Below are 15,042 nucleotides of genomic sequence, written 5' to 3'. Positions count from 1 at the left end.
TTCCTGACACGAAGCGAAAATAGGCAGATACACTTTGTTTATTGAACACTCCAATATAATAACACTCGCGAATGTCTTCCGACTAACTTAATGCGATCATTAACCACAAAACACCACTTCGTATTAATTATTTAGATTATTCAATGAAGAAAGCAACTGTCCCGTTCCCGCCTCCCGCCAAAAAGCCTAATAGTATACAACAAAAACATTTTTCTTTTTAACTGATTTGCGAATTTATTTTTTTTTTTGTTTTGGTTTTCCCCGAAGGGTAAGGCAAAGGGAACTATGCCCATACAGCCATGTCTGACGTATTTTTTTTCTTGATGATTAATGAAATGATGAAAGGTGATGATGATGGAACCTAAGCCCCCACCCTCGGAGTAGACTCCTACTCCGAACCCCAAACGAATTAACTCAAAAGTCCGCATAAACTTTTGAGTTATGAAGCGGCTTCCCAGCACGAAGCGAAAATAGGCAGATACACTTTGTTTATTGAATACTCCAATATAATAACACTCGCGAATGTCTTCCGACTAACTTAATGCGATCATTAACCACAAAACACCACTTCGTATTAATTATTTAGATTACTCAATGAAGAAAGCAACTGTCCCGTTCCCGTTTCCCGCCGAAAAGCCTTCTTTGCGAATTTAAATTAAGAATTACATACCTAACAAAGACTAAACGTAACACGTCATACGTGTTTCGTAAAAGTATCTAATTTGACAAGATTATCCTTTTACCCATGGTATAAGAAGACCCTTTTACCCATTGAGTAGGTAATTATATGAAATAAATAAATATGAAATGAATAAAAATGTCTTCAAAAATACATTCGAATTTTATTATAAATATCTGTTTTTTTTCGACGAAATAAAACGAAGTATTTTTTTCTATAAAATGAACGTTACATCGATAGCCTACTGTCAGTGTCAAACAGCTGAGTGGAAGATTTCGAATTTCGAGGTTATGGCATGTTGTGTTGGTGTTGTATTCAAAGATTCTTCCAAAACCTTTTCTTTAATCAATATTGAATTAAAATCAATTATTCAATGCAATATGGAAACCATCACATCTGCAGCTTTACAGAAAAAGAAAATTAATAAAGGGAAACTCAAGAAAACCATCAAAAATGTCCTTTGTAGACCTGACCCAGTGTTTTGGTGAGTTAGTCGCCAAGTGAGTGTAAAACTAGGTTTAATTATTTTTGTTCCTTATTTTACGTCTTTTACAGGCCAAGTATAACAGATGATGAAAAGCAAGAGGTAGAAGCAGTGTTAAATAAACATAAAGTAGACATACCTGTTTACAAAAAACCTCTGTGGAAAGATTTGGAGTCGATACCTAAAGAGAAGCGGCCAAAGCCACCTAAACTTGAGTAAGGCATTACTTTCTAAATGAATATCTAAGCATTTATGTTTCTCAATGTTAATCTTTACATGATTTTTCACAGAAAAGTTGATGGTCTAATATTCGGTATATCGGAGTGTCGAGATATAATTCAAGGTGGCCGATGTTCAGCTGTTATGATAGAGGCTGCTGTGAATCCTCGTACCATCATTCAACCCGTACTAGAAGCTTGCACAAATATCCGAACACCAGTTATTTGTGTTGAAAACCTAAGAAAAATTACCACAAGCAATTTTGGTATACCTACTAGCTGTTTAGGTGTTAAGAAGGATTATTTATCAGATATCAGTCAATTGGTCTTTAAATTGGGCAATGGCAAGCTTCCAAAAGAGCAGCCAGTGAAAGATAAAATTGATGTTGAAATTACTAATGTTGAAAGGAATAACACTCCTATGGATACAAACGAGACTGCAGAGTTTCAATATTTGTACAGAACTAATAAGAAGAGAAGAATATTTGTTCCATCAGAGGATGGAAGTGATGGAATAGCCTCAAGAGAACCTAAGAAGTTTATTGGCCAAGACTTCATAGAATTTTCGGATAAGTCTGAAAAACAAAACAGCAAAGCATTTATGACGATGATTGTCAAAAGGATATCAAACAATCCTAACAGGGTTAAGGCGAAATCATGAGTTCTAAATAAAATAGATAATAAATGAGAAAAAGATTTTATTTATAAGATAATAACACTATAATGTCAAAAAAGACATGTATTATGATAAGCATTCCTCATGGAATGTGGTGTAGTAATTATCAAAAATTATTGCATAGGGAAATTCTTGAATACATTGTCTAATAGAGTTTCCCTTTGCAGTACATTTCTGAGCAGTGGAACAAAATTTTACCAATTCTACTTATATTTGGTAGAAACAATTCAAATTGCAATATTGGTAAAACTTAGTACACTTTTATACTAGAATAGTCATGATGTATTCTATAAACTCTGATGTATGTACATATAACAAGTTGTTCTATAGAGTACACCATGTAAGTAGATATATTTATCTTACATTTTCAATCGATGCATTGCATTTAGTTTTATAAAGTTCAATTTAATAAAATCAAACAACAAATTGTGTTCAATGTTACCTCTAATAACAATAATGACTAAGTCCACAATATCTGGCCCTTACACACAGCTAAAATATACTAAGCAGAAATGACCATAACATTATTAATATGTCAATATAAAATGTAGTCATGGAACACTTGGCCATTTCCATGTAGTTTATTTTAGATGTAATCTATACTTTAACACAAGAAATAGATTTCATGTTGCATCAAAGTATAAAAATATTTAACCTAATCATCAATCTTCCTTGTTAATTTTAATGTTAACGAATAATAAAGTATTCATCTTGATACACAGTACCAATATAATTTTATCCATCACACGAGTTTCGATTTATTGCGATATATCTAGTTTCACCTAATTTTGTGAAAGTATGCATAATTATGTGCTACACTTCTAAAGAAGCAATTCATAACATCCAGATGAATGTATTGACACAATTCACTGGCAGATATAATATTATATTATATAGTCAAAACAAATGATAGAATATACAAGGAACTTAATCCCTTAGATTACAAAGATATTTTAATATACATAAAATAGCGTTAGTAATGTTTAAACAAAAAGTATGCATATAAGTATATACTAAGTGTGAATTTATACATCTCTAGACACTTCATTACACTTTAAATAGCTTCGTACACTTCTCGGAAGCGTACGGCGAACAATACCTGAGAATGTACAAAATGTATAAATGCCTACACGACCGGTCTCGCGCCTGCGGTCCGTCGCCGCGGTCTGCATGCAGCTACGAACTATCAATCGTCGCGTCGTTCTCCGAATTGGTGTCTTCGGCGTCCGACTCCGGTTCGTACCTGTTCTCCATGATGTCGACCAAAATTGAATGTAAATCTCGGTTTTTCTCCAAAATCGAGAATAATTCAAACGTGTTCGAGTCCTCTACGGACTCGCGGCCTCGCCGGCCGCGGTCCGCGCGTCAGTGCGGCGGCAGCGCCTCGCTCGGGCGGTAGCGCGCCAGGATGATGGCGCACATGGTCTGCGCGTCCACCTCGTCCGGGTACGCGGCCATGGCCGCCGCCACCTGCGCCTCGGGGAAGATGCCGCCCAGGTGGAAGCGCATGCGGTGGCGCGCCTCCCAGTGCTGCAGCGCGCCCTCGGAGGCGCAGGGCGAGGGCGCGGCCGCGGCGCCGGCGCCGGCCGCGCCCGTCGGCGCCGACGCCACGCGCGCCGCGGCCGCGTGCAGGCGCGGGTCGCAGGCGGGGTTGAGCGTGAGCTGGCGCGCCAGCTTGCGGTGCGGGTTGGCGTCGGGCGGCGGCGGCTGCGAGGGCCCGGCCTTCTGCGCGCGGTCGAAGTGCGTGGCCAGCGCGGCGTCGGCCAGGCGCGGCGCGGCCGAGTGCGCGCGCGCCAGCGGCCGCTTGGCGTCGGGCCGGCCGCCCGGCGGCAGGCTCACGGTGTGCAGCGAGCGCTGCCGCAGCGCCCGCGCCGCGCGCTCCGACAGCTTCTCCGCCACCGACTTGTGCGGCCGCCCGGCCCGCTCGGGGTGGTGGAACTTGCATTTGTTGCCGTAGGTGCACTTGCGGCCGTACGGGCACGCCGGCGGGGGGTCGATGCGGGGCGGCGGCGCCTTGAGGAACGCCTCGAGCGTCGGGCCCGATCTCCCCAGAGGGTCGTCCGGGGGCATGAAGCGGTCGTTCACGAACGAGTACATGAGCAGTCTCTCCTCGACGACTTTCCGGAAGTCGGGGTTCTCGACGACGAGGTCCCGGTAGTTGTCGTTGGAGACGACGATGCCGTCGGTCTCGGCGGCGAGCCGCAGGATGTACCGGTCGTCGTAGCAGACGAGGCGCTTGCCCCCGAGCAGGCGGGAGGGCGTGTACACGAGCACGCGGTCGCGCTCGAGGCGGTCCAGCGCGTCGCGGTCGGCCACGGGGTTGTCGGGCCGCGACGCCTCCTTGCGCCACTTGGGCACGAACACCGTGATCTCCTTGTGGCCGCGCGCGCGGAACCAGTCCACGCAGATCTCGAGGCCGCGACACGAGAACACCTCCTTGTTGCCATGACTGAAAACAAACAAAATTGTTTTTTTTCCACTCGTTCCCTATACCTACTTCTTACTTAGGTAGATTCATTCATTCGACGGTATGGTGATTTAGTCGAGGACATCGCGTAATCTCGTTGTAAAGATAGCTCTAACTAATGGCAGCGAGCTTCTCACGATAATTTTCGCATAAATTCAAAGGTCATTTATGATAAGTAATGAATGATAAACGCGTTAAATTACAATGAGGTAAGTATTTTATAAAAACCGTGCCTAACCAATTGAGCCCTGCCTTTGTGAAGGTTAAATCTAGGTAGGTACTCGTATCTTTTTCTACAATAACACCTTACACGGGCCAAAAATGTGAGCACTCTCGTGACAGGTTTTTTACGTTACTGCTCTTTAGGTAAATTAGCTTCATGTCATACCTCATAGCGACATTGCTGCCGTCGATGACGATGTGCCTCAGCGGAGCCCTATCGGGCGGCGGGTCGGGCTGCGGCGCGGGCGGCGGGGACGGCAGCCGCGGCGGCTGCTTCGACGCCAGCTTTATCAGCTCCGCCAGCAACTCGTTCCGCGGCGGGTCCGGACCCAACTTCTGCAGCGCCGTGCGAGCCAGCTTCTCTGAGTAACCCAGCTTCATCGCGAACTCGATCTTCGCCTGCGGACGAATGTTTGAGTTAAGATTTTTGTTTTATGGAGGATTGAAATGAAGTCCAAGTCTGATTTAAAAAGCAAAATAAACGTTTGAAATGCGAAACAAACAAATTGAAAATAGTCTAGATCGCAAATGTCAGTAGAGGGTGGCGCACTTCAGCATTAATTCCCATTCAATCAAGTGTTGGGGTTCTCTTTGAAACACCACAGTACTTTCCCATATAGGTACAGCTATAGTCTAATCGTACTTGGCGCGGTGGTCATCTTACTAGCTGTCGTAGCTGGTGTCAGCCATGTTACCTGGTTAGGCTGCGGCGGCGCCAGGGTGATGTACTCGGCGAACTCTGCCGCGAGAGTGTCGGACGGCGTGCGCGACGCGGCGCGGTGGCCGCCATCGTCGTCGCACTCGCTGTCGTAGCTAGAGTCCTCGCCGCGCTCCCCCGCCCACCCCAGCGATGACTCCACATATTTCTGCAAGGAAAATCGTCCGTCATTTATCCTGTTGATATTTCCCGAGCGTAGGTTTCCTCCGTCGCACGTGACCCAAGACTTTATCATCTTAGTATATGTATAAGGAAGTCTATCCTCTATTTGCCTTTTATTTAAGTATTAACTCGAAAGCTATCGTAGTGCCTGAATCTGCATGCTGTTTCGGCCTAAAGTTATCATTTGTAAGACGATTACTAGACGAATAGGATAAAAATTGAACAGGCGACGGGACGAGTTACAAGTATAAACTATCAATAAGAGCCCGCATTGGTTGATTTGATAATAGTTTCGAGACATCCATTTCCAGTTCAGCAGCTTACGAAATTCGTCAAGCGGTCGACTTAGAGAATGCTGTTCGAGGCAAACCTAAACAAGTCTTACGAAAAAAGTATTGCGTTAGTTACGTGACATGATCCACACAAACGATTTTTTATAAATCAAGACGCTGACTTCTTTTCTTACAAACGATAGTTGCGTTAGAGGAAGTGGTGAAGTTATGGTATTCAAAACACCAAGATTAAAATCGGTTATAATGTATGCTTTCACGCTTTCAGAATTTCATCACTTGGTAAAATAATATATTTTATAAAAAGCAACGATTATGGTGGACGTAATCTTTATGACTATAAAGAGTAAAGAGTGAATCACAATGCAATGAGTTCAATTCGTTATGGTGCTTTGAGGTAGGCACGCGCTAAGTTCCTGGTAAACGAATCGTTCATCAAATTCGGCGTCCTCTTTACGTGACTCGTGTGTGGTGTATTGCAGAACCAACGGCATGACATCCGTCGGTGCAATATCCGTCGTGTTTCGGAGTACTTTTTCCAAATCGAGTGCTGAACTATGTCACAATCGCAACCAAGGCAAACCGCGATAAATATCGACGCGTGGTCGTATGGCTATGCGAAAGGCGGGCTGACAGCTTAACTAATTGAAACATTTAGTTCGTTGCATTGTAAACAAATAGTAAAAATATTCCTCGACTATTGTTCTATTTGTCATAGTTCGTAGAAGTGTTAATGCGCAGCAGCGCCCAAGCCAAACAGGATAATGGTGCCTCAGATTTTCATTCAACGGACAGGTTTAACAGCTGTGGTTAAATAATTAACGTCGCAACTTATTTTGTTTGAACTGAAACCGGAACTGTGAAGATGTTAATTTATTTAAAACACATACTTTGGCGCGTCGAACTGAGATTAATAAGCAAATTCGATGTGTTCGAACCGGCGAGGCGCCGGCGCAGCACAGGGTCATGAGGGCGTCGAAGCGGATCTACAGATGATCATTGACCTTTAAAGTGTGCGCAACTGTCGAGCGTACCGGTTGTAATTCATTATTTCGACTGAATTGACGAAAACAACTCTTATTTTTTATCTTATAAAACAAAAACCGTGCACGTATCGCCGCGGCGGCGTTCTCCTTTCCTTTGCCGCGCACAGAACCAGTTACTGATTTTAGCTGAACAAACTAAACTGTTAGTCATAGGCAACATCCGCATCGAGCCCTAGTTGGCTGAGAAACAGAAATCGTACAAATGTGAAACTAGTACTATCGAATATGTATTGAAAGCGTCGGCATCGCCATAAAATTTCTTGAAGCGTAGAAAATTGTATTTTACTTCACGCCCGCGTTGAATGCAGTTTATGTCGGGAAAGCGCGAGCAAATTCATTGCGGTCAAGAGTTTATACTTGATGGAGAATTCCTCGGTGTTTGGTGAGAGATAAGTTAGTAGGCCTTTCGTCGGGAGCTACATCCGGCACGATACGGAAGCAGCCGAGGCGCGCGCGCCCGCGCAGCCGGATGCGACTTTCTAAAAAAATATGGTGCGCGCCGCCACCGCCGTCAAAGAGAACGAGACAGATCTCTCTATTGTACAGAACCCGGATCGATGGAAAATAGAAATAGTTCGCATCATCCAATAATACATCTTGTACTATGGCGAGCCAAGTGAAATGTGGAAGATGTTTCCTTTGTCTAGTAGTAGCACAATTAATGTCTTTCCGCACTAGTCGAGATTAACGCATCTCAACGCAACGTTATCTCAGTCTTAGTACATTGGTACTTACGTACTGAATGTACTCAACAAGGTGCAAGTCGGTACGTATGTTTGATAACCATCAGGTTAAAACGATCCTATTGACTAACGTGGTCTGTTTAATACCTAATGTGTATAAATAGTGGCATTACTCATTTCTTGAATAGATTCAAGAGAGTGATTAGTTCTAAAAGTCATGATATGCCAGTATTAACGGAGCGTCTAGTTCTCTAACGAGAAGGTTTCCTCATGAGGCGTGACGCAACAACTATTTTGCCATAGACAAAAACCCGCCGGATTCTCCCGCGTTAACCGTGTCCGTTTACGTCCATTTGTTTACGTTTTTTTTTTACTTCGCTCTGCAAACAGGGCCCTTGGAATTATGCTCAGTATAAAATTTAAAACAATTAAGTAATACTTGATGTTTTTGTTTACAGCAATACACGTTGTCTTGCCGGCCCGATTTAATTTGGAGGTCATGCGAATCATTCAGATTCAGATCATTAGCGGTGAAGTAACGCGATTTGTAGATAGTGTGGTCAGGTACAACTGATTTAGAAGGTCTTATTGCATCAGCTGTTTGCGAACGTAGGACGTCGGCCACGTACTATTCCGCTTTCTGTTAAATACTAAACCTATCAAATTAAATGTTCAATTTGATAGCACAAGCACAAATTGAGTTCACATTAAATTCAAATTCAAATTCAAATAATTTATTTCAGACCATAATAACGTCCATAGAAAAAATAAAATAAATAATAATAAACACTAAATAAGTACAAAATTGTTAAAAACTAAAAGTACAAATACATAAAAATTATAAACAAGAAATTAAAATTAAAAATCATAATTAAAATTTGCGCGAAGCCCCAACAACATGTACACCGACCCAGCGTTTAAGCACAGGGCCATCGGCCCTCCCGGCTACAATCTCCAGGAGACCGTTGGTGCTGTTCCACGTCCTATGCCACAGCGAGGCCACCCTCTTTCGCACTATGGCATAAAAGTCATCTACGCTAGCCTCGGCAAACATTCCCGACGCGCTGCAGTAGCGAGGCAGCCCCAACAGAATCCTGAAAGCGTCATTGTATTGAACACGCAGGGCGCTAAGAGCTTTCTTGGTAAAACCGCAAGACAAGTTAGATAATAATATGACAAGTAACACTAACGAGAGACACACCAGAAGACATGGTTCCACTTCGATGGCAAGTAAACAAATAACAAGACTTGATTGATACTGTTCATAAAGATCCTATTTATCAAACGATGTATGGCTTTATTGAGGCATTTGCGTACTAAAATCAACAGAAATCATAAACAACGACCCACGTTGAAATCGACAGATAACAATGACGTCAATAGATCGTCTTCCGACCAATTAGTGGCCTCTCAGTTAAACACAGACGTAATTAAGGACATTCATCGACATCAAAGATATTGAAAGTGGCATAGGTTATCAAAATGCGTCATATGGATCTCGAATTCCATTTTCAGTTTCTAGACACACGCATATTGTTTTGAACGACTTAGTACCTTTGTACTTAAACTTTATCGAAAACATAGTTAGGTAATTAGCTATTCCAGAGAAATCTGTTTAACTTTTAAATTATCAGCGAAAGGAACGCGTTCGATTCAAATCAGCCAGCATTGTTAGCTACAGGCTTTTCTAGACTACAGTTAGTACCGCGTCGTTTCTGTGACGCCTCATAAATTCGCACCGTTTACTGCGACACCCGTATCTGCGGAAACCGAACTAAACAACCAGTTGCAGACGATAAATTCAGAGCCCATAATAATGTCATAAATCTGTACGTTGATTACAATATCGGACACAATTAGTTCCGTTTGTGGACGAGAAATTCTATCGCATGTTTGCTGGAGATAACAGCGACCAATAGGGTGGGATCATTTGGTTGACGTCAAATCGCGCCACCTCGTGCGATGTGTCGTCACGAGCCAGCAGAGTCCATAATTTTTATCATTGACCGATATGGTTTCGTCGTACATTCCTTGCACACAAAATATTTCGTCTGATATTGTTCATAATGAAGCAATGAATGTTGAACCGCGTGTGAATCGATACACGGAATGATTGCAGAATAAGATGCCACCGCTGAACAGGATGCAAGCACGCGACACACTTTACATTGCGCACACGCACATGAACAATCAGTGGCACACATATGTAATAATAATCATGTTTGTAATGTTTTGATACCGATAACTCTCACTTGATTGTGTTTGCATATCAGTGACGATAGAGACCATATTATAATGTTTAAAGGTTGAACAAACTAAGGCTTCGTTAGAAGACTTTGTCCACTTAGAAACAGTGGAAAATCTAGTACCTATAGTTTTAAAAAAAGACATACCTATGCTCTTACAGTAAAATTGCAAATTTATCAATATTTTTTTTTCCATAGGTACATACCATACTACATAATTAAACATAACATTAAACCATATTCTGATTTCGAAGTTGATTTAGATAGGTACGTCTTCTATTTGTATGAATGTATTCAGCCATCGCTGCGTGTAAGTACACACATTGTGCTCTAGCTACAAAGACTTTTACTTCTCTTAAGATATTCACGATAGCAGCAGTGCACCCACATACTTCCATGCAATCGGTTACCGAGAACACTTCACATTCTTTGCACATGTAGTTTTTGCTTTCCTTTCTTTCTGCGATGATCGCTTTGTTTCTCCTCCAAACTATTGCACTGTTACAAATATTATTTATATTATAATGTCTGATGCGATATAAATGAGCTAATGGTGAAAGACATGAACAAAACGTTGGTATTAGGTCGGTTTTTTTCTCTGATTAGTGGTTTTGAGTGGGGAAACTATTACCGAACGACTGTCTAACAATAGATATAGTTCTTAATCTCGTAATATAGTTCAGAGTATAAAAATGTACTTTGTTCGAATTGTAGATGCTTCGGGGCCTTAATATTACCCAACTCTGACACCAGTTGTCGAAGATCCACGAGCACGTTTTATGATGTCAAAAGCAGACTTCTCCAAATTATGTAAAAGAAGAAACTAAAATAAGGAAGGTCCAACACGACGACGCGACAAAGAGAAACCTGCCCAGCAACAAGATAGTTTATATAGATTGGCTGAAATTCCATACTAGAAAACAAATACCGCATAGAACGGACTGAAAGGACAACGAAATCGAAAAACAGTTTAAGAGAAATATTTTAGCAAAAGAGACAAAGTTTCATAGTATATGACTCTTCTTCTCTCGTCTCTGGTGTCATGGTTACTATTGGGCCGCAAAAACATCTGACGTGACTGACGAAACGACTACACACTTGCTGAAGTAAATAGAAGCTGCTGCTTTATAGCTAGCAGTGTATTCGGACGAATGCAATGAAGCATACGACATATGAACATAACAATAGACAAATAAACAATAACATCAATAATTATAAACATCTTTCTAGAGGCAATAAAACAATAGCTCACATTAATACTCTATTTATACCTACATCAAGACAAAGTAGATCAGCGAGTCTTAAAATACTTACAAAAAACAATCAACGTCGACGAGCGAATCATTACCATCAATGACTTTAATTATACCTAACAGGATGTGAAACATTTAAGTAATAAATAAACGATGAAGATGTTTCCAGTATTAATTAGTGAATGAATAAGTGTCTAACATTATATTCTTTATATTTTCGTCAGTAGAATGATAGAAACAGTAGGTACCTACATGAGTGCCTGACCTACTAAATTGTGAACATTTGACGTCATTGAACTTGACCACAACAGGGGAGATTTTAATCTTTGGCATTTGTGAGAACGGATCGAATTTTGTGAGCCCCACATTTTGTGGGCCTAGCATTTTGTGGGCCCCGCATTTTGTGAGCCTCGCATTTTATGCGCTTCGCATTTAGCTTGTTCTCTACCTACCTATTGACATTACATCACAGCATAATCATACCGGATACAACTAATACGTTCCAACGTTAGAAGGTTGCCAAGCCACACTTTTTATCACGCCGATCGTTGTTATTTTGGCGTTGACCGCGGGCCCGCGGTTGACTTGTTTGAAGGATTATGTCGTTGATATTATTTTGTTGTGTGTGTATCAACGATTTAAAAAAATCTTTGTTCGAAAAAAGTTTGTCTAAAGGATTGACAGATTTTGTTTAAAAGTTTGATTTTTAAACAAAGGCGTTTTAATATCTGAAAAATATCTAGTGAATTTTTGAATGGAATAATTTTAACTCAGAATTGATAATTAAGTATTCAAATCTTTGATATCGTGACAAGATCTAACCACATCTTCGACGCATTCGAAACGTTTATTTATTTACGTTCGGAAAACATCCGTGATTGTGCTGACGTATCAAGATAATTCTATTCCGTAATTTGTGGTTAATACCTTACAGGCACCAGCTTACTACACTTTTTCGCCTTAATTATCAACAACCTCTGATAATGCGGAATGAGTAAGATAAGCGTAATCTTCTTAAAATATTTCGAATAGGAAGTTGTTAAGATAAATCTCGCCTTTTAAATAATTAATGACTGTTTGATATAATTATGAATGACCTGGAACTCATCAAGTTGTTCCCATTTTATACAAATCCGTGATCAGATGTCGTGGATAACGAATGAATATAAATCAGCGGAGCTCGCGACGCGACGGAGTGAAAGTCCGCCGTGATACCCTGTGATACCGCGCCGGACCTGCGCCTGCGACACTTCAGATGTAAGCGACAGATGAACACATAAACATTAATTAAAGCACCTCGCTTTACTTTCACGAGCCCCAACATTAACTATGCAACACTGTCAAGTGTTGTTGAAAGGCTGATGATTGATGACAAACGGCCACCGCGATCACATCTTGATATAAGCGAAACTCAATGTGCATGCCATGATGAAGAAACTCATGAATAAATCAACTCCAATAAAAAACATATCTCACCTATTGAAAGAATCGCTCGAGAAGACATTACAATCAGATGCACTCCATGCGGATCTATGAAACTTAAACAATTTCACTTACCAACAAGATATCTTGTGAGTTTTAGATAAACCCAAAATGAACTATACAAATTTATGTAACAACACTCCGTCTAATTAGCATACATATGACGTTAAACATTTTTCGAACCGGCTCTACTTCCGGGATCGTTATATTGGCCGATCATGAATGAACATCGTTACAATGCGATGTACGCAAACATGGTCACTTTGTGAAACTGGGTACATCCGTGTCGGGAGAGGCACGTGCGGAGTCGGGCAGGTGTCAGAGGAATGGCTGTCGCAATTCGCGCTCACCTGGGTGTTGTCGATCGCGTACATAATAAATACGTGTTAGTGTGTTCGTACGCGGCTCGACATATCGCGAGTGCGCGCGCGGCGTGGATCGCGGTAAGACTATCTGTGGGTCTGCGTGCGGCGCATGCGTGCGCACGGAGCGGTCGCGGGCCGGCCGCGAGTGAAGGGGAGCGGGGCAGCGCCAGATCCGGGTGCGGCGGCGCGCGCGCCCACTGCACAAGCCGGCCCCCAAACACGAAGCCCCACCGCTGCTGACCTCTGCCACTCAAATATCATCTTTTGCGTGTCTCATCCGCCATCGACCCCATAACAAGACCATCCGAATCCGGAAGTGGCCACTCTGTTACTGAATCTACCAAACGAATACTAAAACTTCACCTGCACACATCAGCAGGGTCCTCACAGGGTCGACATCGTCACAATTTATGGAATACTTTAGCACTTTTAATAAAAGGATTTTTAAATGTGTCTTATGTTTAGTAGTTATTTCTCATTTCAATTTGGAATGTGGAGTTTGGGTTTGGAGTGCGAACTGATAATTTGCACATACCAATAATAATGTTGCTAAAACATGAACTGCATAACAACAACGCACCAGCCTATTGTCTGTCATTATACCTCATTATTTGACTATTCTAGCTAAATGATTTTTGTGATGTCAATATAACCGAAAATGTATATTTAATGTCTCTGTTTGTGAGGATAATGGGTATTTTGTTGCAATTACCCAGAAGTGGGTGGATGTGGTCTAAAATTATGAGGCTGACTAATAAGTTTATTAGTAATTTGCCCTCTGTTAAACACTGGGTTATTTTTCCATTTAAAAGATTCTAATTTTAAACTCTAGAACCGCTGATCAGTGCTCTTATTCTATATATATACTTTTTAAAATAGATAGTAAGAAATACCACATATTTTAAGATTTAATGTTATTTAATATTAATTCACTTATGCAGGAAATACCAAAGGCTTATTTATTAAGGAAAATATATTCATTTATTTCTAACCCAAGAGAAAAATTATAGGAAAACCATACATCTCCAGTTAATTATTGAATTAGCATAAACCAGGATCAGGAAGGTGTTGTTAAAATGATAAAATAAAATATAGCTAAACAATCTTAAAAGATTGAAGATAATCAAAAGAAATACCTACCTAACAAGATATTTTTTATCAATTAATTTTGAAGAGGCTTAAATTTACACAATGAATAATCTATTTAGCTCTCAATTCCAAAGTATTTTTGATAGAAATAATAATAAATAAATAAATACTTTCATCGAATAATTATGTTAAATCAGACATACATATGAATACAGTAGAATTTGGACGGACGGTTATTGCTCTAAATAAAAAATATATATGCAAAAAGAGTTATAAAAATAAAATTTTATGAGTTTTGAAGGGAGATTAGGGAAAATCCAGTTCAGCCTGTCCAAGACACAGTATTATTCTTACTTAATAAACATAAAACATAAACTGCCTATATATGTCCCACTGCTGGGCACAGGCCTCCTCTCAATCAACCGTCAGTCAAATCAGTCTTACTTAATAGAGTTGAAAAATGTTACCTAATAGCAACTGTTCTAGAATCCCCAGTGGCTGGTAAAACTAATACATGATGCGACGTACACAGGTTCTAGCAATGGGTGATCTAAGATCAGGTGTGTCCAACAAGATAATATAGAACAATTAATTATGAGTACAAGTAAACTTACCTGTATCCTACCGACGAGCTCCCGTGGATTGAAGTTCCCATCAGAAGGAGTCAAGTTGAACGTCACGTTAAAGTACACATATTCTGGCTTTTCCTTCGTGACAGTGGATTTATTCTCTGACAAAGTGACATAGTAAAAAGTTTCTACCAAATTGAGATACTTGCTATAAAACTCAGTTATACTGGCACGCGGGACCGATATCAATAAGTCGGTCTCGTGAGACATTATTCGACATATGTTATAACAACAAATCACACGCGGATGTCGCAATTTAATTGCATAATTGGTATCAAAACACTATTTCAAAGCCTTCCATTTCAACAAGACAAGATTTCTCGTCTCGCCTGT

General features: G+C 41.0%; 2 protein-coding genes across 2 annotated transcripts; one reads left to right on the top strand and one right to left on the bottom strand.

Annotated features, from left to right (window-relative positions):
• The first annotated feature begins 823 nt into the window (after positions 1 to 823).
• Positions 824 to 2,401, top strand: LOC126373612 (uncharacterized). The gene is made up of 3 exons (XM_050019801.1): positions 824 to 1,163; positions 1,235 to 1,378; positions 1,454 to 2,401. Exons 1-3 carry the CDS (start codon positions 901 to 903, stop codon positions 2,040 to 2,042), a joined length of 996 nt encoding a protein of 331 aa, XP_049875758.1. The 5' UTR covers positions 824 to 900; the 3' UTR covers positions 2,043 to 2,401.
• Positions 2,063 to 15,042, bottom strand: LOC126373708 (probable ribonuclease ZC3H12B). Its single transcript, XM_050019941.1, has 4 exons — positions 14,695 to 15,042; positions 5,442 to 5,612; positions 4,913 to 5,145; positions 2,063 to 4,506 (listed from the first exon to the last, which is right to left on the bottom strand). The coding sequence occupies exons 1-4, from the start codon at positions 14,917 to 14,919 to the stop codon at positions 3,423 to 3,425; spliced, it is 1,713 nt and encodes a 570-aa protein (XP_049875898.1). The 5' UTR covers positions 14,920 to 15,042; the 3' UTR covers positions 2,063 to 3,422.

This window comes from Pectinophora gossypiella, chromosome 16 (genome assembly GCF_024362695.1).
Source record: "Pectinophora gossypiella chromosome 16, ilPecGoss1.1, whole genome shotgun sequence".
NCBI classification, from domain to species: Eukaryota; Metazoa; Arthropoda; class Insecta; order Lepidoptera; family Gelechiidae; genus Pectinophora; species Pectinophora gossypiella.
Note: the sequence above shows the minus strand (reverse complement) of the source record. Positions and strands in the feature narration are given on the sequence as shown.